The sequence below is a fragment of the Lithobates pipiens genome, unplaced genomic scaffold (genome assembly GCF_037356315.1).
Source record: "Lithobates pipiens isolate NorthernLeopardFrog02 unplaced genomic scaffold, aLitPip1_a1.2 Scaffold_19, whole genome shotgun sequence".
NCBI lineage: Eukaryota > Metazoa > Chordata > Amphibia > Anura > Ranidae > Lithobates > Lithobates pipiens.
The window spans coordinates 36,007,739-36,028,298 of NW_027507764.1; the positions used below are offsets into that span (position 1 = coordinate 36,007,739).

At 45.4% G+C, this 20,560-nt stretch overlaps 1 protein-coding gene across 3 annotated transcripts in view; it reads right to left on the bottom strand.

Annotated features, from left to right (window-relative positions):
* Positions 1–20,560, bottom strand: part of NKTR (natural killer cell triggering receptor) — a 98,515-nt gene that overhangs the window by 71,120 nt on the left and 6,835 nt on the right. For 2 of the 3 annotated variants that reach the window (XM_077490656.1, XM_077490655.1), the window contains exons 3-4: positions 8,697–8,771; positions 8,366–8,473 (exon numbers count right to left, since the gene is read on the bottom strand). In XM_077490656.1, the coding sequence (XP_077346782.1) occupies positions 8,366–8,473; positions 8,697–8,771 (183 nt within the window). Of the gene's footprint in view, positions 1–8,365; positions 8,474–8,696; positions 8,772–20,560 lie in introns of those variants that run through there. The other variant, XM_077490657.1, reaches the window with a different exon arrangement.

Consider the following 20,560-nt stretch of genomic DNA (forward strand, 5'->3'; position numbering starts at 1 on the left):
AGGATTATTAAAGCGGAGGTCCACCCTAAAATGGACCTCCGCTCATCTGAATCCCCCCCCCTCCGGCGCCACAATTGGCACCTTTCAGGGGGGAGGGGGGTGCAGTTACCTGGATAATCCAGGTAACTGCACCCACTTCCGGGATAGCTGTCTGCGGAAAGGGGCGTAGATTACGCCCCTTTCCGCAACTGCCCGCCCCTTTGCGCAAGTGCCCCGCTGCCTGCTGGGAAACACAGTTCCCAGAGGCAGCGGGGACCGCCCGGATTGCGCCGCGCTGCTCGCGCATGCGCAGTAGGGAACCGGGAAATGAAGCCGAAAGGCTCCATTTCCTGATTCCCATACCCAAGATGGCGGCGGCAGGACCCGACAGACGACCTAGCGATCGGCTTCGGGTGCCGACATCGCGGGCGCGCTGGACAGGTAAGTGTCACTATTTTAAAAGTCAGCAGCTGCAGTATTTGTAGCTGCTGGCTTTAAAAAAAAAAAAAAAAAAAAAAAAAAAAAAAAAAAAAAACGCGGAGTCCCGGTGGACTCCCGCTTTAAATCTATATGCTTAATACTTCCATCCTGCTGGCTGCTTATCCTGATAACTGGGAGGTGACACTTACCAGTAAGGATTGTTCCACGAGCTATATCACCTCATTTACTAGAAGGTCATATCTTTCTGGTAAGCCTAAAGTGATTGTAAAGGTTTTTTTTTTTTTTTTTTTTTATATATATATATACACACATTACAAAACATGCCTATACTTACCTTCTCCGTGCAAGGGTTTTGCACAGGGCAGCCCCCCGATATTCCTTTTCTGGAGTCCCCCCGGCAGCACTTCTGACTCACTGTTGTATACAGTAAGGCTGCTTTCACACTGAAAGTGCCAGCCATTAGCGGTAAAGCGCTGCTCAAGAGGTTTAAGCGCCTGAAAACTGCCTCCCACCATTCATTACAATGGGTGCTTTCCCGCCTGAGCAGTGCGCTCTGGGACGTTTTGGAAAAGTCCTGCAAGCAGCATCTTTGGGGCGGTCTGAGAGCGCTGTATACAGTGCTCCTAAAACGCCCCTGCTCACTGCAATAAACGGGCAGCATTTTCAAAGCACTTGAAAAGTGTTTTGGAAGCACAACACAGGAGTTTATAACCCCTTTTTTGGGGTTAATAGCACCCATTAAACAGAGGTAAAATGCGCCTAAAACGAGCGTCGCTTTACCGTCAACGGCCAGGGCAATGTAAAAGCAGCCTTACAGTACACAACAGCGGCTTTACATGGATGAGCACCAGGCTCCTTAAAGCGGGAGTCCGCCAGGACTCCGCGTTTTTTTTTTTTTTGTTTTTTTTTTTAAAAGCCAGCAGCTACAAATACTGCAGCTGCTGACTTTTAAAATAGTGACACTTACCTGTCCAGTGCGCCCGCGATGTCGGCACCCGAAGCCGATCTCTAGATCGTCTCTCGGGTGCTGCCGCCGCCATCTTGGGTATGGGAATCAGGAAATGGAGCCTTTCGGCTTCATTTCCCGGTTCCCTACTGCGCATGCACGAGTCGCGCTGCGCAATAAGGACGGTCCCCGCTGCCTCTGGGATCCGTGTGTTTCCCAGCAGGCAGCGGGGCACTTGCGGAAAGGGGCGTAATCTACGCTCCTTTCCGCAGAGAGCTATCCCGGAAGTGGGTGCAGATACCTGTACTGTACAGGTATCTGCACCCCCCTCCCCCCTGAAAGGTGCCAATTGTGGCGCCGGAGGGGGGGAGGGTTCCGATGAGCGGAAGGTCCACTTTAGGGTGGACCTCCGCTTTAACATTGTGAGTGCAAAAAAAAAAAGTTGCTAGTCTTGCAAACCAAGTAACACTGCATTACTCGCAAACCAAAAGGTATTACTGTCTGTTATAAACAGAAAAGTCAGTGCTACTACCCACCCATACACCACAGACAGCAGAGCTCCCAGGTGCTTGATCCACGGTCGCTCGCTCGCTGAGTAGAGTAATGTAGAATAGCCACAGTGAACAAACGCTGATTAAATCAGTTGACGCGTTTCAGCCTATAAGGCCTTAGTCATAACATGGCATTTTAAGAACCACGAGAGCACTGATCATTTTTTTTTCTACATTACTGTATGTTGGTTCACCAATAAGTACTGCACCATGAGATTATCTTTTTGCTATTGTTGAGTAATTGGTTTGGATGGGATACGCTGAGCTTTTTGCATCATGAGAAGGAAGGAAAGTCTGACGGGCATCACAATCCAGATTTGTCAACATTTTTTAAAGACGGTTCCTTGGATGGAATAGGAGGCGAATAGTGTGAGCTAAGGAGGACTACACAGACCTCTGATGACTCGGATCCTGTAATATGCCTCATTTGCTGCTCTATATAATATAGACAGGCATTTTATCTGGCGAGTGTGCTTTTCTGCTATTGGTGAAGGCTGCACTGGGTAACTGGAGCACTAGATGTTGGACGCCATTTGGAATATCACCTTGAATTTATTACACAGAGGGGTTGATTTACTAAAGGCAAATAGAGTGTGCACTTTGCAAGGTTGCAGTTGCTCTGTGCAAGTGCAGTTGCTGCAGAACTTAGAAAAAACGAGAAGGTCGGCAAAGTGCTCACAGATATAATGCCACATCCAGAAATTCGAACAAAAGAATGGCTACCCCTAAATGGACTTTTAAAAAGGCATAATATCTAAAACAACAAAAAAATATTGGGAGATGTACAAGAATTGTTGTAAAAAATATCTATTATACAAAACACATCATTAAAAAACATGGTCACTGAAGACCGAATGGTAGATTGGAATGACTCAGGGGTGTTCCAAGAACCCACAACTGTGCATATGTGCTGAAATGGTGTCACAGATTAAAAACATTCAATAATAAAAAAAACAGAAAAGAAGGATTATGCTTTAGATCGCCCCGAGGTAGATACCTCTAGGTTGAACATACAGTGGGGCAAAAAAGTATTTAGTCGGCCACCAATTGTGCAAGTTCTCCCACTTAAAAAGATGAGCGAGGCCTGCAATTGTCATCATAGGTAGGTATACCTCAACTATGAGAGACAAAATGTGGAAACAAATCCAGACAATCACATTGTCTGATTTTTTTTTAAATACTTATTTTCCGCCATAATTTGCAAATAAATTATTTGGTCAATATCAAACGTTCATCTCAATACTTTGTTATATATCTTTTGTTGGCAATGACAGAGGTCAAACGTTTTCAGTAAGTCTTCACAAGGTTGTCACACACTGTTGCTGGTATGTTGGCCTCCATGTCCTCCATGCAGATCTCCTCTAGAGCAGTGATGTTTTGGGGCTGTCACTGGGCAACACGGACTTTCAACTCCCTCCAAAGGTTTTCTATGGGGTTGAGCTCTGGAGACTGGCGAGGCCACTCCAGGACCTTAAAATGCTTCTTAGGAAGCCGCTCCTTTATTGCCCAGGTGGTGTGTTTGGGATCATTGTCATGCTGAAAGACCCAGCCACGTTTCATCTAAAATGCCCTTGCTGATGGAAGGAGATTTGAACTCAAAATCTCACGATACATGGCCCTATTCATTCTTTCATGTACACGGATCAGTCGTCCTGTTGCCTTTGCAGAGAAACAGCCCCAAAACATGATGTTGCCACCCCCATGCTTCACAGTAGGCATGGTGTTCTTTGGTTGCAACTCCGCATTCTCTCCTCCAAACATGACGAGTTGTGTTTCTACCAAACAGTTCTACTTTGGTTTCATCTGACCATATGACATTCTCCCAATCCTCTTCTGGATCATCCAAATGCTCTCTAGCAAACCTCAGACGGGCCTGGACATGTACTGGCTTAAGAAGGGGGACACGTCTGGCACTGCAGGATCTGAGTCCTTGGCAGCATAGTGTGTTACTGATGGTAACCTTTGTTACGTTGGTCCCAGCTCTCTGCAGGTCATTCACTATGTCCCCTCGTGTGGTTCTGGGAATTTTGCTCACTGTTCTGGTGATCATTTTGACCCCACAAGGTGAGATCTTGCGTGGAGCCCCAGATCGAGGGAGATTATCAGTGGTCTTGTATGTCTTCCATTTTCTAATTAATGCTCCTACAGTTGATTTCTTCACACCAAGCTGCTGTTCTATTGCAGATTCAGTCTTCCCAGCCTGGTGCAGGTCTACAATTTTGTTTGTGTTCTTCGACAGCTCTTTGGTCTTCACCATAGTGCAGTTTGGAGTGTGACTGTTTGAGGTTGTGGACGGGTGTCTTTTATACTGATAACAAGTTCAAACAGGGGCCATTAATGAGTAATGAGTGGAGGAGAGAGGAGCCTCTTAAAGAAGATACAGGTCTGGGAAAGCCAGAAATCTTGCTTGTTTTTAGGTGACCAAATACTTATTTTCCACCATAATTTGCAAATAAATTATTTCAAAAATCAGACAGACAATGCGATTGTCTGGGTTTGTTTGCACATTTTGTCTCTCATAGTTGAGGTATACCTATGATGACAATTACAGGCCTCGCTCATCTTTTTAAGTGGGAGAACTTGCACAATTGGTGGCTGACTAAATACTTTTTTTGCCCCACTGTATGTCGGGAAGTCAAAGATGGCGGGCCTCTCCTCCCCCCACAGAGAAAACCACCCAGGACAAGGCAGACAGGAGCCCTGAGGCTAGCAAGTGGAAAGTGAGCCTGATTGGAGTGATAGTCCAGGGTAGAGACGCTAATAATCACAGAAGTCATATGAACTTGGTAAATGTGGTAAAGGTTCAAGTGGCAAAATACAAGAAAGAAAGAAAGAAAGAAAGAAAGAAAGAAAGAAAGAAAGAAAGAAAGAAAGAAAGAAAGAAAGAAAGAAAGAAAGAAAGAAAGAAAGAAAGAAAGAAAGAAAGAAAGAAAGAAAGAAAGAAAGAAAGAAAGAAAGAAAGAAAGAAAGAAAGAAAGAAAGAAAGAAAGAAAGAAAGAAAGAAACAAAAAACGCATTTTTGCCTGTGCATGATTGGATGATGAAAGTCAGCAGGGCTCCTCCTCATTTACTAAGCTCTGGAGCAACTGCACTTGTAGTGTGCAATTGCACTTTGAAAAACGCACAATCTATTTTCCTTTAGTAAATCAACCCCAAAGACTCACTCTGAACTTTTATTTTTATGTTTATTTTTGAGTATTTTTCCCTTTTAATGTACCACCAGAACACGTCAGGTGTTTCACTTTAGATGTGTTAAGCTCTGCAATTTTTTCTTATTTTTATCAAACTATACCTGTCACCAATAAGTTCCAACAGCCAACCCCAGAACCATGCCGGGTTCCCTCCTTGAATGCAACCACTGATCATAGTAACTCTGACTTCCTACAGAACTAAATTGTTCGGTCATTTACCGCAAGCTGAAGTGGATACCATATAAAAAGTAAGGCAATCTGATCCATCAAGGTGGAAGATCTCAGGGAGCGGTGACCCCTTTTTTTCTCCCCCCAAGGCTGCGGTAGAAAGGGCATTCACAGAGTTGCGGATTGTATTACTATAGTCTTATGGGTATACGGCATGACTCACAGATCACATGCAATACATTTTCTTTGAAAAGTAAAATCAGATTTCTATTTCTTTCCCTTTAACATGTACATACAGGTGACTGTTCCATTTGGAAGTAGTCGGATCTTCTTCAGGTTTCTGTCACAGTCTTAACAACAACAAAATCTTCCTGTAGTTTGACAATACTTGCAAGCCTGACAGACCTCTGGTGTCCACGGTCAAGACTAAGAGGCCAGCTTGGGCTCAAGTGGTCATAGGTGGCTGCAAGTTTCAAGGGACGACAGCAGCAGCTACTCTGCCGATGGCCAAGACTCTTCATTCAATTCCCGGAAACCAGCAGAGAAAGGTTCATAGGTTCAAAAAAATAAAAGTGTGCAATATAATAATGATATAATAAATTGTGGAATTGTGGGTTCAGATGCATCATCTGCTTCCCCAGAGAGAACTCTGCTGTGAAGAATGTATGTAGACTTTGCACTAAGCAATATTAACCACTTCAATACCGGGGACTTAGACACCTTCCTGCCCAGGCCAATTTTCAGCTTTCAGTGCTGTCGCACTTTGAATGACAATTGCGCGGGCATGCTACGCTGTACCCAAACAAATTTTTTACAATTTTTTTTCCCCACAAATTGAGGTTTCTTTTGGTGGTGTTTGATCACAACTGCGATTTTTATTTTTTTGGGCAACAAATAAAAAAGACCAAAAATTTTGACAAAAAAACAAAAAAAAAAAAGTTTTTGTTTCTGTTAAAATTTTTTGTAAATAAGTATGTTTTTCTTCAGTGACAGGCACTGATAAGGCGGCACTGATAAGGCGGCACTGATAAGGCGGCACTGATAAGGCGGCACTGATAAGGCGGCACTGATGGATGGCATTGCTGGGCATCACTGCTTTTAATTTGTACATGATGGTGCCAGTCAGTGCCCATTTGTGGGCACTGACTGGCATAGAGACTCTTTACCACGTGATCAGCCGTGTCCAATCACGGCTAATCGCGATGTAAACAGGAAAAGCCATTAATCGGCTTTTCCTCACTTGCATCTGACAGATGCTGGCAGAGCCGATCGGCAACTCTCCTGACAGGGGGGGGGGTCTGTGCTGATTGTTTATCAGCGCAGCCCCCCCCCCCTCAGATGACCACACTGGACCACCAGGGAAGCCCCCAAGACCACCGGGGATGTGGGCAACATGTAGATGCCCAGGTATGTAACCCATGGCCATCCACATGTTGCCCTGACACACCACTCCTCCAATTGCCACTATGCGCACCCCCCATGGGCGCGGCGGCATTTTATCCTGAAGGACGTCATATGATGCCCAGTCAGGATAACAGAACCACTTCCTGGACGTCAATCTGCTATTGACCGGGCGGGAAGTGGTTAAAGAAACACTCTGTTTTAAACTAGGGTTGCACCGATACTAGTATTGGCACAAGTATCAGCAAATACAACGATACCCGAGACCGATACTTTCAGGCTCGGCTCTGAGCTGTCAGTTGGTCTCCCCTGTGTTAAAGAAGTCCGGTAATTGGAGCTGTCCAAAAAAAAAAAAAAAAAAAAAGCCTGTTTATTACCAAACATTGGTCAGCCCTGAAACACTAAAATAAAAAGAAACATTGTTTCTTTTTGTATGTTTCTTTATCTGCAGATCAAAGGGATGAACAAATGTTCCTCTGTTTAACCCCTTAATTTAATCTAATCAGCCTTAATTAACTTCCTATTCTCCTCCATTTAATTATTAAAAGTATCGGTACCTGTACTCGTTAAAAAAAATAAAAAAAAATAAAAAAATGGTATTGGTGCATCCCTCCTTTTACCAGAGCCATCAAGCGCATCTGTCAATTTTGGGAGGGGTGAGCTGCTAAGCCACTGCTAGGAGGGGAGAAGAAGCAGGCTGAGCTGAGCAGTTGACTCACTTCTGGACGGGGAAGCAGGGAAAGCCGAGATGCTGAATTATTGCAGAGGGGGGGGGGGGAGTATGGAGAACTGACCTGCTTCATGACTGCTAGGTAGAGGGAAGCAGGGTGAGCTCAGCTACCCCTGCCACTACTGGGGGGGGGGGGGGAAGCTGAGCTGCCGCGTTACAGCTGGCAGGAGGGAGCTGCCGCGTTACAGCTGGCAGGAGGGAGCTGCCGCGTTACAGCTGGCAGGAGGGAGCTGCCGCGTTACAGCTGGCAGGAGGGAGCTGCCGCGTTACAGCTGGCAGGAGGGAGCTGCCGCGTTACAGCTGGCAGGAGGGAGCTGCCGCGTTACAGCTGGCAGGAGGGAGCAGGGTGAACGGAGCTGCTGAGATATTTTAAGGGTGAAAAAGAAAATGTTGAGCTGCCAAGCCACTGCTGCAGGGGAAGCTGAGCTGTTGAGCTATTGTTGGGAGAAGTGAGCTGAGCTGCTGTGTCACTACTGGTAGAAGGGAGATGAGCTTTTTTAGTCACCGCTGGGAGGGGGTGTAGAGGAGCTGAGGTACTAAGTGAGTACTGGGAGCAGGGGGAGCTGAGGATTTATTCCTGGGAGAGGAGATCTGAATTGCTATCACTGCTGGGAGGGGGAAGCTGAGCTTCTGAATCACAGTTAGGAGCATGGTGGGCCAAGCACTTAGCGTCTGCTGGAAGCAGAGTGAGTTGAGCTCCCGAGAGAGTGACTTAAATCACTTCAGTGCTTCTTGTTGTGGATTTTGAGAATGAATTGCTCTACAATACCTGCAGCTATTGAGGCCAGGGATAGTTTCTTCTAAAGCTTCTTTACTGCTTGTTAAGAAACTGTAAATACTTGAATGAACAGAAGTCACATTACAGACATATATATTCAGTTGGCCCCAGTTGCTGCTGAAAACACCAGTGAAACGTGCTACAGAACAAAGATGATACTTCTCTATCGCTTCTCCTCACCTTCGCTGAAGTCGCCACCCTGGATCATAAAGTGTTTCACCACTCGATGGAAGGTGGAGCCCTTATACCATAATTTTTTCCCTGTCACTTTTCCAGTTTTCTTTTCACCTGCGGGCACAAGAATAGGCAAAGCAACCATCATTGGCAACGGGCAAACTTTTTCCCAGCAGAGGTTATGAAGGTGCGCTCAGTCTAGGGTTATGGTTACGTTTTATATACATACGGATGTTGATTTCTAACTCTATCATCTGGAAAGAAAAAAAGAAAGAGAAGAACACTTTCCACAGATTGCTGGGGGGCGGCTTTAGAGTAAGATGCCACCTTCACCTACCTGTACACAGGCACAGGAAGTTCATGCAAGTTTTAGGACAGACGTCGGAGAAGAGCTGAAACACAATACGGCCAACTGCAGAGGAAAAAAAATAAAATAAATGCAAACTATTATTATAACAGAAATGACCGATAGTTCCTCATCAGAAAAATGCACAAAGCGAGCGATTTGTTAAAGTGATTGTAAAGTCATTTTTACCAACATGTTATACTTACCTGCTATGCTGCAGTGGATTTTCACAGAGCAGCCCGGATCCTCCACTTCTTGAGTTCCTCTTAGGTGCTCCTGGCCCCTTCCCCCTGTTCAGTGCCCCCACAGCAATCTATGGGGGGCACCCAACTCGAATCACCGCTCCCTATGCCCATTCAGACACGGAGCTGAGGCCCGCCCCCTTTCTCTTCTAATTGGCTAAATTACTTTGATTGACAGGAGCCAATGGCGCCACGCTGCCTTCCCAGCCAAAGTGGGGGGGGGGGGGGGTCCCAGGGAGTCGAGACATTCCTACAACAATCCTGGATCTAAAGGGGCTCAGGTAAGTATGAAGGGGGCTGCTGCAGCATGCATTAAGATAGAAAAAAACAAAAAAACCCTTCTGACTTTACTTTAAAGAGAACTTTTTATTATTAGATGTAACCTTTAACCTGAGGACATCTGCTGAAGTACCCATTCCACAACCATATAATATATAATAATAATAATAATAATATTAATATTAACCACTTGCTTACTGGGCACTTAAACACCTTCCTGCCCAGACCAATTTTCAGCTTTCGGTGCTCTCACACTTTGAATGACAATTACTCAGTCATGCAACACTGTACCCAAATGAATTTTTTGTCCTTTTTTCCCACAAATAGAGCTTTCTTTTGGTGGTATTTGATCACCTCTGGGGTTTTTATTTTTTGCGCTATAAATGAAAAAAGACCGAAAATTTTGAAAAAAAAAACGCATATTTCTTTGTTTCTGTGACAAAATTATGCAAATTATTAATTTTTCTTCATAAATTTTGGCCACAATTTATACTGCTACATATCTTTGGTAAAAATAACCCAAATTAGTGGATATTATTTGGTCTTTGTGAAAGTTAGAGAGTCTACAAGCTGTGGTGCGAATCGCACAAAATTGATCACATCTGATGTACTGGTGGCCGATCTCATTTCTTGTGACCTGAACAAGTCAGGAAAGTACAAATACCCCCCAAATCACCCCTTTTTGGAAAGTAGACATTCCAATGTATTTAGTAAGAGGCATGGTGAGCTTTTTGATGTTGTCATTTTTTTCCCACAATTCTTTGCAAAATTAAGATTTTTTTATTTTTTTTAAAAAAAATTCCACAAAATTGTCATTGTAATAGGTTATTTCTCTCACATGGCATGTGTATACCACAAATGACACCACCAAAAAATTCTGCTACTCCTCCTGAGTATTATGATACCACATGTGTGGGACTTTTTCACAGCCTGGCCACATAGAGAGGCCCAACATGCAGGGAGCGCCATCATGTGTTCTAGGAGCATAAATTACACATCTAACTTGTTGACAACCTGTTACACTTTTGAAGGCCCTGGAACACCAGGACAATAACACTGATGACAGATGGCACTGATACGTGGCAATGACGACACTTATACGTGGCACCGATGACACGTGGCACTAATACGTGGCACTGATGACAGATGGCACTAATACGTGGCACCAATGACGCGTGACACTGATGACAGATGGCCCTGATAAGTGGCATTGATGACACGTGACACTGACAACAGATGGCACGTGACACTGACAGGTGGCACTGATGACAGATGGCACCAATATGTGGCACTTATGACAGATGGCACTTTTTTTCCTTCCCCCCCCCCCCCCTCACTTACGGCCGCTGCAGCCGTTCATCTCTCTCCTCTCACACGCTGTCTGTGTGAGGAGGGAGAGCGGCGCTGAGAGATGATCTCATATGTTTACATATGAGATCATCTCTCATTGGATAGGCCAATCGCGCTGTAAACGGCTGCTGTGATTGGGCGTTTACAGCGATCTGTGTTTGCCTGTCTCCGGGGGACACGGAAGTAAACACGAGGACGTCCAGGGACGGCCTCCCGGACGAGAGCGTCCGCTCTATAGCCGTCATTCGGCTATAGGGTGGGCGGGAACCGTTTAAAAAAAAAATGTTTTTTTCTCAATTTAGGCCAATATGTATTCTTCTACATTTTTTTTCTTCCAAAAATATCGCAATAAGCGTATATTGATTAGTTTGCGCAAAAGTTATAGCGTCTATAAAATAGGGTATAGATTTATAGCATTTTTACTATTTTTTTTTTTTTATTAGTAATGACGGCAATCTGTGATTTTTATTGTGACTGCGACATTATGGCGGACACATTGGAAACGTTTGACACCATTTTGGGACCATTGGCATTTATATAGCGATCAGTGCTGTAAAAATGCACCGATCACTGTGTAAATGACACTGGCAGGGAAGGGATTAAACATTAGGGGGCGATCAAGAGGTTAAGTGTGTCCTGGGGAGTGATTCTAACTGTGGGGGTGGGGGGGTGGGGGGGGGGCTCCCACTGACACGACAGCGATCACTGCTCCCGATGACAGGGAACAGTAGATCTGTCATGTCACAAGGTGCCGCTCCGTGACATGATCGCTGGCTCCCGGCGGACATCGAGCCTGCGGGACCCGCGGGCACGGAGTATGCGGCGGGCCTGTGCCCACAATGCCACGATTTAAAGGGGATGTACCTGCATGCCCATTTGCCCAGCCGTGCCATTGTGCCGACGTACATCGTCGTGCGCTGGTCGGCTAGTGATTAATACCGGCTGGACAATTCCTGGTCACCAAGACAGGAATCAAGTTTCCAGTGACCGGGTCATGGAGAGGTACTGCTGGGTGGGGGATGTGGATGGCAGGCTATTGTTCGGTAAAGCCAGCACGGCGTGAGAATGTAGACTGCAGTGACGGTCAGCATCGCACGAGACCAAGCTAACTGTCAGCTTACTTGTGGAAGCAAATTCATGCGAGACTCCCTTCCACATGTGTAGCGACATCCTGCCCCCCCCCCCCCCCCCCCCAACCCTCCAGACTGCCCAAGGCATCCATGGTGAGCTTTAGCAGCAAAATCAGTTCCATGTGCCAAAATTCCCCCAGTTAGACTAGCCAATAAGAAAGGAGCTCTGATCACTTCTGGGACCTCTGTGGCTGGAGAAGCTAATCAAGCATGATTTGTGCTCATTTAGCTTCAAAAAGGAGTGCGGAGGTGAGGTTAGGTAGGGGGGTCTAATAGATCTCCGATGCCTCCCTTAGGAGAGCCTGTTTAATGTAAAGTTAAAAAAAAAAAAAAAAGTTTTAAAAATTAAAGCCTAATAAAATTAAAAAAAAAGGGGTTGTAAACCATCCTATGCATTAAGGTGAAAAAACACCTGGCAGTGACCGACCCCCCCCTTACTTACCTGAGCCCTGGAACTTGACACGCTGTCTTTCTGCCCGGGGTTCTCGATTGTATAGATTGATAGCAGCGCAGCCATTGGCTCCCGCTGCCGTCAATCAAATCCAACGACGTGGGCACCAGGGGGCGGGGCCGAGTCATACATTTGGCGGCAATGGACACCGAATGCTGGACTCTGGAGCGCGGCCGCAAGGAAACCCCCTCGGGGAAGCGCTTCTCCAAGGGGTTTTTTTTAGATGTGGGGAGGAGCCGCTGGGGGACCCCAGAAGAGCAGGTTTGGGGCCAGGAGGTAAGTATATGATTGTTATTTTAACCACTTGCCGACCGCCGCACGACGATATACGTCGGCAGAATGGCACGGGCAGGCATATGGGCGTATATATAAGTCCCTGCCTGCTCGCGGGTGGGGGGCCCGATCGGGCCCCCCCCCGGTGCCTGCGGCGGTCGGCATTCCTTCGAGAGCGATCCGGGATGAGGGGGCGGCCATTCATTCATGGCCACCCCCTCGCGATCGCTCCCGACGAATAGAAATCCCCCGTGACATCACTTCCTCTCCTGTAATGTAAACACAGGAGAGGAAGTGATGTATTCTCTCCTCCGTGTCGGTATTTTTCGTTCCGACACGGAGGAGAGCAGATCGGTGAGTTGCACCAACACTCTACACACACAGTAGAACATGCCAGGCACACTCACACCCCCCGATCACCCCCCCAATTACCCCTGCCCCCCCAGTCGCAGTGACACCAATTGCATTTTTTTTTTTTTTTTTGCATTGGTGTCATTTGTGACTGTAATAACTGTTAGGGCAGTTAGGGTTAGCCCCCTTTAGTTCTAATGTACCCCCCTAACCCCCCCAATAAAGGTTTAACCCCGTGATCACCCCCCGTCGCCAGTGTCACTAAGGCTGGGTTCACATTGCAGCGGTTTATGAGAACGAATGTGATTCGCACCGCACTGCAGTGCAAATCACATCCGATCTCTGTGCGATTCGAGTTCAGCCATTCGCCGCACCCGCCGCACCCTCGCACGGGACCCTTTTTTTGGCCCGCAGCAGAATCGGATCGCATGGGTGTTCACACCATGCGATCCGAGTTTGCAGATCGCACTGCGATATGCGAACTGATCTGGGGGTGTCAGTAACATTTCACTGACACTCCCAGCAGTTCGCATAGGGCAGTGTGAACTGCCGCCGGGAGGCATGCGATGCGGGAACCCGCCGCGGATTCGCGGCGTTTCCGCATCGCTCCAGTGTGAACCCAGCCTAATAAGCGATCATTTTTCTGATCGCCGTATTAGTGTCACAGGTAACGCTAGTTAGGCAGGTAGGTATTTAGGTTCGCCGCAGCTTTTTATAGCGCCAGGGACCCCCATATACTACCGCATAAAGCCCCCTGATTGCCCCCTAGTTAACCCTTTCACCAGTGATCACCATATAACTGTTACAGGTGACGCTGGTTGGTTAGTTATTTTTTTATAGTTTCAGGGCACCCGCCATTTATTACCTAGTCTCACTAGTGTACCCCTAAATTTAGGGGTGTCTACTTTCCAAAATGGGGTCATTTGGGGGGGGTTGTGCCATCTTGGCATTTTATGGCCTTCAAAACTGTAACGCCCTTAGAAAGCCTGAAGGCGGTGCTTGGTTTTCGGGGCCCCGTACGTGGCTAGGCTCCCAAAAAGTCCCACATATGTGGTATCCCCGTACTCAGGAGAAGCAGCAGAATTTATTTTGGGGTGTCATTTCACATATGCCCATGGCATGCGTGAGCAATATATCATTTAGTGACAACTTTGTGAAAAAAAAAAAAAAAAAGTTTGTAATTTTCCCGCAACTTGTGGCAAAATATAAAATATTCCATGGACTCAACATGCCTCTCAGCAAATAGCTTGGGGTGTCTACTTTCTAAAATGGGGTCATTTGTGGGGGTTTTGTGCCATCTTGGCATTTTATGGCCTTCAAAACTGTAATAGGTAGTGAGAAGTGAAATCAAAAATTTACGCCCTTAGAAAGCCTGAAGGCGGTGCTTGGTTTTCGGGGCCCCGTACGCGGCTAGGCTCCCAAAAAGTCCCACATATGTGGTATCCCCGTACTCAGGAGAAGCAGCAGAATTTATTTTGGGGTGTCATTTCACATACGCCCATAGCATGTGTGAGCAATATATCATTTAGTGACAACTTTGTGTAAAAAAAAAAAAATTTTTTTTTTTTTGTCATTATTCAATCGCTTGAGGCAAAAAAATAAAATATTCAATGGGCTCAACATGCCTCTTATCAATTTCCTTAGGGGGTCTACTTTCCAAAATGGGGTCATTTGGGGGGGTTTTGTACTGCCCTGCCATTTTAGCACCTCAAGAAATGAGATAGGCAGTCGTAAACTAAAAGCTGCGTAAATTCCAGAAAACGTACCTTAGTTTGTAGATGTGACAACTTTTGCGCAAACCAATAAATATACAATTATTGACTTTTTTTTTACCAAAGACATGTGGCTGAATACATTTTGGCCTAAATGTATGACTAAAATTGAGTTTATTGGATTTTTCTAATAACAAAAAGTAGAAAATATCATTTTTTTTCAAAATTTGCGGTCTTTTTACGTTTATATCGCAAAAAATAAAAATCGCAGAGGCAATCAAATACCATCAAAAGAAAGCTCTATTTGTGGGAAGAAAAGGACGCAAATTTTGTTTGGGTACAACATTGCATGACCGCGCAATTACCAGTTAAAGCAGCGCAGTGCCAAAGTGTAAAAAGACCTCTGGTCATTTACCAGCAAAATGGTCCGGTCTGAAAGTGGTTAAAATAAAAAGTTAATGTCATTGTAAGGATTCGTTATAACATTCGTTCGTTATAACAAAAAAAATAAAAAATAAAATAAAGTCAAAAGCCTCCTTGCTCCCACATACATGCTCAAACGTAGGAAAATATTTGTCGGGTGCGCTTGCGCATGAAAATGATGATGCCAATGGCGCGGCTGGGCACAAGCATGTACCTGTACGTTGCTTTTTAAGTGCCCAGCCGTAGATGGGGAGTGCACCGCTGGCGGCGCGCTCCCGACCTGGTCCTGTGCTCTGTGACCTTGGCCGCAGGACCAGCGGACCCGATCGCCGCTGGTGTCCCGCGATCGGGTCACAGAGCTGAAGAACGAGTAGAGGTCTGTGTAAACAAACCTCTCCCCGTGCGGCCGTCACCGATCGTCTGTTCCCTTTTATAGGGAAGGACGATCAGTGACGTCATATGCCAGGCCACGCCCCCCTACAATAAAAATAAATAAATAAATAAATAAAACACCTACACTGCCCCCAGTGGTTAACTCCTTCACTGCCAGTGTCATTTACACAGGAAATAGTGCATTAAAATAGCACAGATTGCTGTATAAATGACAATGGTCCCAAAAATGTGTCAAAAATGTCCGATGTGTCCGCCATAATGTCACAGTCACAATAAAAAAAAAAAAAAACACACACACACACACACACACACACCACAATGATTGCCGCCATTACTAGTTAAAAAAAAAAAATAATTTATAAAAATGCTATAAAACTATCCCCTATTGTGTAAACGCTATAACTTTTGCGCAAACCAATCAATAAACGCTAATTGTGATTTTTTTTTACCAAAAATATGTAGAAGAATACGCATCGGCCTAAACTGAGGAAAAAAAACTTATTTTTTTTATATATTTTTTGAGGATATTTATTATAGCAAAAAGTAAAAAAAAATTGCATTTTTTTCAAAATTGTCGCTCTATTTTTGTTTATAGCGCAAAAAATAAAAATCGCAGGGGTGATCAAATACCACTAAAAGAAAGCTCTATTTGTGGGAAAACAAAAGGACGCCAATTTTGTTTGGGAGCCACGTCGCATCATTGATCATTGATTTATACCCACAAAAATGATTGGGCTCTTAATGCAATTTCAACTTTTTAAACTTGGTGGTTTGACGGACTTGTAGTCTCCCTCAGAAGCCCGTACGGAAAACTGGGAGCTCGCTGTCGCCCTATAAAGGAAGGAAGTGCCTGAGGAAGGACCTACATGGCAGGAACACCTGGGATTATTTTACTGAAAGCTCAAGATATACAAAATATGAAAAATGTTTTTGAAATGGAACATGTTAAAAATAATTTTTGCTGCCCTCCATCATTCCTCTCTGGACAGGAAGCTACAACCTTCTCAGCATATCCTGCATGGAAACCGGATCCTATAACAAGGGCCCTCTTGTTCTAATGGGTGCTGCTGTCTAGTATTCCATCTCCTCTCCAGTGTGTTAAAATGAGAGGCAGACATTCTCCAGCAGCACAATTACCACATCGGCTGCTGCGGGAGGAGAGGAGGACGCTACGTGTCAGAACGTCTCCACATTGCTATTTTCAGCGTTTCTGGTGGCGGATCAGCTTTGCCCCCGGGCTATGCAGATCACACAGAGAAGCACATTCCAGAAGAGGGCGCTAACAGTCATATAATGCCGGGCAGAGATCCTACAAAGACCTCTCGTGCGGGGAGGGGGAGTTCCTGCCTGCTTCAAAGATATCATAATTTATGTAATAAAAGACACATTTCTGTATCGGTTCAACTTGCATTCACCTCTCCGGAGATCACAGGATGTAATGTACAGAATGTCACATCATGATAAAGACAGGAACCAAACTGATCTGATAAACCAGAACTTAATGTAGAATTATAAACAAAACTTTTTTTCTTTTTTTTTTGGGGGGTGGTTGGTTATAATCCCTGGCAGATTTTTTATTTTTTTTTTCCCCCGCCATCTATGTCCCATAGCAGAGATTTCCATTCATTTCCTGTCCTATAACCAAACAGGAAGTGAGTGAAAATCTCTGCAAATTAAGGGAATTCCTTGAGGACCCCCCAGGGTGCCAGAAATAATCTCCCCCATTGAAAGATTTCCCCTCTATTAGTTTTCTGGGGACAACCCAAAAATTTGTGATTTTCTTTTACTTCCAATGATAATGGTAAGCAGGACATATAAAGAGGGTGAATCTCCTCAACCACTTGCCGACCGGCTCCTGTACATACACGTCGGCAATTTGAAGAGGGATATCCCGGTAACGGCTGCAGCTGCTGCCACAACCCGGTCGTGTTTATGATAATGGTGATGTCTGCGGCGGATTCGCCGCAGAGATCACAATTATCGTCGGCGGGAGAGGGGCCTCCCCTCTCGCTACTCATCCACGCCCTCCACCGCTTACCCGAAGCCGGCGGCGATCGGGTCCTCTCGGTGCCTGGGTATGGAGACGAGAGAGGCTAAGATGGCCCCCCCACCCATCTCCATACCATAGCAGGGCAGAAGCATTGTCAAAACGCCACTTCCGCCCATAGCTTTTAAAAGGCATATTTTTTCAATGTTATTTTATGGAATGCTGGACTCGGGAGCTCACCCCGCAAGATAAACCCCCACCCCCCCCCCCCGGAGAGCGCTTCTCCCTGGGGGTTACCTGATGTAGGGAGGAGCCGAGAGGGCGGCCAGAGGGACCCTAGTAGACAAGGTCCGGGGCCACTGTGTGCAAAATGAGCTGCATAGCGGGAGGAAAGTACATGTTTGTTATTTTCTATTAAACCCGAACCTTTAGTGTCACTTTAATGGAGGCACAGATAGCAATAAAAGCTGACAGGGGTTGTAAAAAAACAAACAAAAAAAAAACCTATTTTCGTGAAAGCACAGGAGGACAGGGGCACTTAAATTTTTATTTTTTAACTAATAATTTATTTTAGTTTTTTATTTTGACAATGTTGCTTTTTTTTTTTGGATCACTTATTGCTGGCACAAGGAATGTAAACATCCTGGTGACAGGTACTCTTCAGGCCCCTTTCACACTTGTGCGACGTCCCATGATAAGTTGTACTCCACGATTTTCAATGAGTACCGTTCATATCTACTTTGGTTCGACTTTGAGGAGACCGGAAGTCCCTAGACCTCATATTATATAAAGGCATTGCTTCAAGTCGCCTCAAAAATCGCAGCCAAAAAAAAATCATGGAAAAATTGCACGACTTTCAGGTTGCACAAGTGTGAAAGGGGCCTAATGGAGAGATGTGGAGTCTATAAGACCCCATATCCCTCCTTTGTACTCAAAACACCAAGATGGACGTTTTTGAACGCTCTTGATTCTGTTTTTTTTTTTGTTTTTTGCTTTTTAATTGCTCCATTGACATCTGGGTAAACCAGAAGTGATGTCACATCATCGCTTACAGGTTACTACAGCGGAGAGCCAATCAAAGCCAATCCCGGCTTTGTTCAGCTTTCCGAACCACCTGGGGCAGACGCGCCGCCTGGTCGCTTGGGTCTCCTGGTGAGACAAGTGAGGCCGAGCAAAAATGGACCCATTTTCTGAAACGAATAGAACTTGCTGCTCCGGAATGCTCTCAAGTGACGTAAAATTATATTAACCACTTGACCTCTGGAAGTTTTGACCCCCCCCCCCCCCCCGTAAAAACTTCCGGAGATCAAGTGGTTAATATAATTTTCATGACTAGGCCATTTTTGCGATACGGCACTGCGTTACTTTGACAATTGGGCGGTCATGGGACACTGTACCCAAATAAAATTGATGTTCACCCCACCCCCCCAAATAGAGCTTTCTTTTGGTGGTATTTGATCAACTCTGGGGTTTTTATTTTTTGCGCTATTAACAAAGAACAAAAAAAACAAAACAATATTTTTTACTTTCTGCTATAAAACTTATCCAAAAAAAAAAAAATCTAATTTCTGCATCAGTTAAGGCCAATATGTATTCCTCTACATGTTTTTAGCAAAAAATAAAAAATAAATAAATCACAAAAAATTAAAAAAAAACGCAACAAGCGTATATAGATTGGTTTGTGCAAAAGTTAGTGTTTACAAGAAATGGAAAATTTTTATGGAATTTGCATCCATTTTTTTTTACCAGTAATTAGCGGTGATCAGCGACTTATAGCAGGACTGCGACACTTCACGGCGGACAAAGCGGACACCAACTGCCACTTTTTTTTCGGACCAGTGGGGGTTCCAATAGAGGACACCACAGGTCCTCACCTTCATCATGATGAGGGGTTCCTATAGAGCAGGGATCTTCATCTAGGGGCCCTCCAGCTCTTATGAAACTACATGTCCCATGAGGCATTGTAAAACTCTGACATTCACATACTTGATGGGAATTGTAGTTTCTGAACACCTGGAGGGCCATAGTTTGGAGACCCCTGCTAAAGAGGATAGCACAGGTCCTCAGCTTTATGATTAGAAGTTCCTATAGAGGACAGCACAGGTCCTCACCTCTATAATTATGAGGGGTTCCTAGAGAGGACAGTGCTGGTTTTCACCTCTACAGTGATCTGAGGTTCCTATACAGGACAGCACGGGTCCTCACCTCTATGATTATGGTTCCTATAGAGGACAGCAGAGGTCCTCACCTCTATAATGATCGGGGGTTCCTATAGAATATAGCACAGATCCTCAGCTGTATAATGATGAGGGATTCCTATAGAGGACAGCGCAGGTCTTCACCTCTACAATGATCAGAGGTTTCCTATACAGGACAGCATGGGTCCTCACCTCTATGATAAAAGTTCCTACAGAGGACAGCACAGGTCCTCGCCTCTATAATGATGAGGGGTTCCTGTAGAGGACAGCACAGGTCCTAAAATCTATAATGATGAGAGGTTCCGGTAGAGGACAGCACAGGTCCTCGCCTCTATAATGATGAGGGGTTCCTGTAGAGGACAGCACGGGTCCTAAAATCTATAATGATGAGGGGTTCCGGTAGAGGACAGCACAGGTCCTCACCTCTATAATGAGGGGTTCCTGTAGAGGACAACACAGGTCTTCACCTCTACAGCGATCGGAGGTTCCAAAAGAGGATAGCACAGGTCCTCACCTCTAGGATTAGGATTCCCACAGAGGACAACACAGGCCCTCATCGCTATGACAGGGAGTTCCTACAGAGGACAGCATAGGTCCTCACCTCTATAATGATGAGGGGTTCATGTAGAGGACAGTGCAGGTCTTCATCTTCACAATGATTGGAGGTTCCTAAACAGCACAGCATGGGTCCTCACCTCTATGATAAAAGTTCCTACAGGACAACAGAGGTCCTCACCTCACCTCTATAATGATGAGGGGTTCCTACAGAGGACAGCACAGGTCCTCACTCCTACAATGACAATGGGTTTCTTTAGAGAACAGCATAGGTCCTCACCTCTATAACAATCAGGGGTTCCAATAGAGGACAGCACAGGTCCTCACCTCCATAATGACGAGCGGTTCCTATAGAGGACAGCACAGGTCTTCACCTCTAACAGTGATCAGAGGTTCCAACAGAGGATAGCACAGGTCCTCACCTCTAGGATTAGGGTTCCTACAGATGACAACAAAAGTCCTCACCTCTATAATGATTAGGGTTTCCTATAGAGGGCAGAACAGGTCCTCA